This window comes from Physeter macrocephalus, chromosome 2, assembly GCF_002837175.3.
Source record: "Physeter macrocephalus isolate SW-GA chromosome 2, ASM283717v5, whole genome shotgun sequence".
NCBI classification, from domain to species: Eukaryota; Metazoa; Chordata; class Mammalia; order Artiodactyla; family Physeteridae; genus Physeter; species Physeter macrocephalus.
The window spans coordinates 75,117,386-75,118,308 of NC_041215.1; the positions used below are offsets into that span (position 1 = coordinate 75,117,386).

At 38.8% G+C, this 923-nt stretch overlaps 1 protein-coding gene across 1 annotated transcript in view; it reads right to left on the reverse strand.

The window, feature by feature from the left end:
* LRP2 (LDL receptor related protein 2) overlaps positions 1–705 on the reverse strand; it is a 168,731-nt gene extending 168,026 nt beyond the window's left edge. The window contains exon 1 of the mRNA XM_007110946.2: positions 567–705. Within this exon, the coding sequence (XP_007111008.2) occupies positions 567–705 (139 nt within the window). The remainder of the gene's footprint in view (positions 1–566) is intronic.
* Positions 706–923: the final 218 nt, after the last annotated feature.

Genomic DNA, 923 nt, shown 5'->3' on the forward strand with positions numbered 1-923 from the left:
CCACAACAGTGAGAGGCCCGCGTACCACAAAAAAAAAAAAAAAAAAAAAAAAAAAAAAAAAAAATCTCTATTAACTGACACAAACAAATTAAAACCATTGTTTACTGGAATTTTGTCTGCATTACCCTTTTTTTTTAAAGTAATTACAAGAAAATAAACTGATATTAGGGATTTGGTCAAGAATAGAGTTTTCAGTGGCTGTCTGAAGTCTGGAAATTGGGCATCTAGAATTATACAGTGCTGACTTAGACAATGAATGAATGAACTGATATTCAGAAGATAGGTTCTTAGGTATTATAATAAAGATAATTTAAATTAAGTCCAGTAAGAAATTCAGATTTCTCAATAAGTGCTGAAATAAGAAGATAGTGATGGAGAAAACACTAGACTAAGAGCCAAGACACATGGGTAGCACTGACTACTGTCTCCATATCATTCAAAAAGTTCCATGAGGGCAGGAACTGTTTGTTTTATTCAACATTAAACCCTCAGTCAGTAAGTATTTGTTGCTTAACTGACTTGGCTTGGTGAACTGGGATTTAAACTCTGATACACAGTTTCCTTACCCTCAAAGTTTCTGACCTGCAGAACCAGGTTCTGGTGAGGATTAAAGAGGTCCCTGTAAACCACTAGCATAAAGCCTGAAGTACAGCAGTCCCTCCATGAAGGGTGGTTCCCTCCTGGGCACACCCACTTCTCATCCATCTCGAACATTCTAACAGCCTAGGAAGTAAAATATTTGGGGACCAATGCCTTCGCCAGATAAGACCTGTTTGTTCCCTTAATAATTAATTGAGAGAAAACTCCCAAAGCCTGAGCCACCTTGCTTATGGGAGGCTCAGCATTTAGAGCAAAGGATGGATGATGGTTGCCTGCCCATGAACAAAGTAGCCACTGGCCCAGTCTGAGGTCAAGGGCAAGAA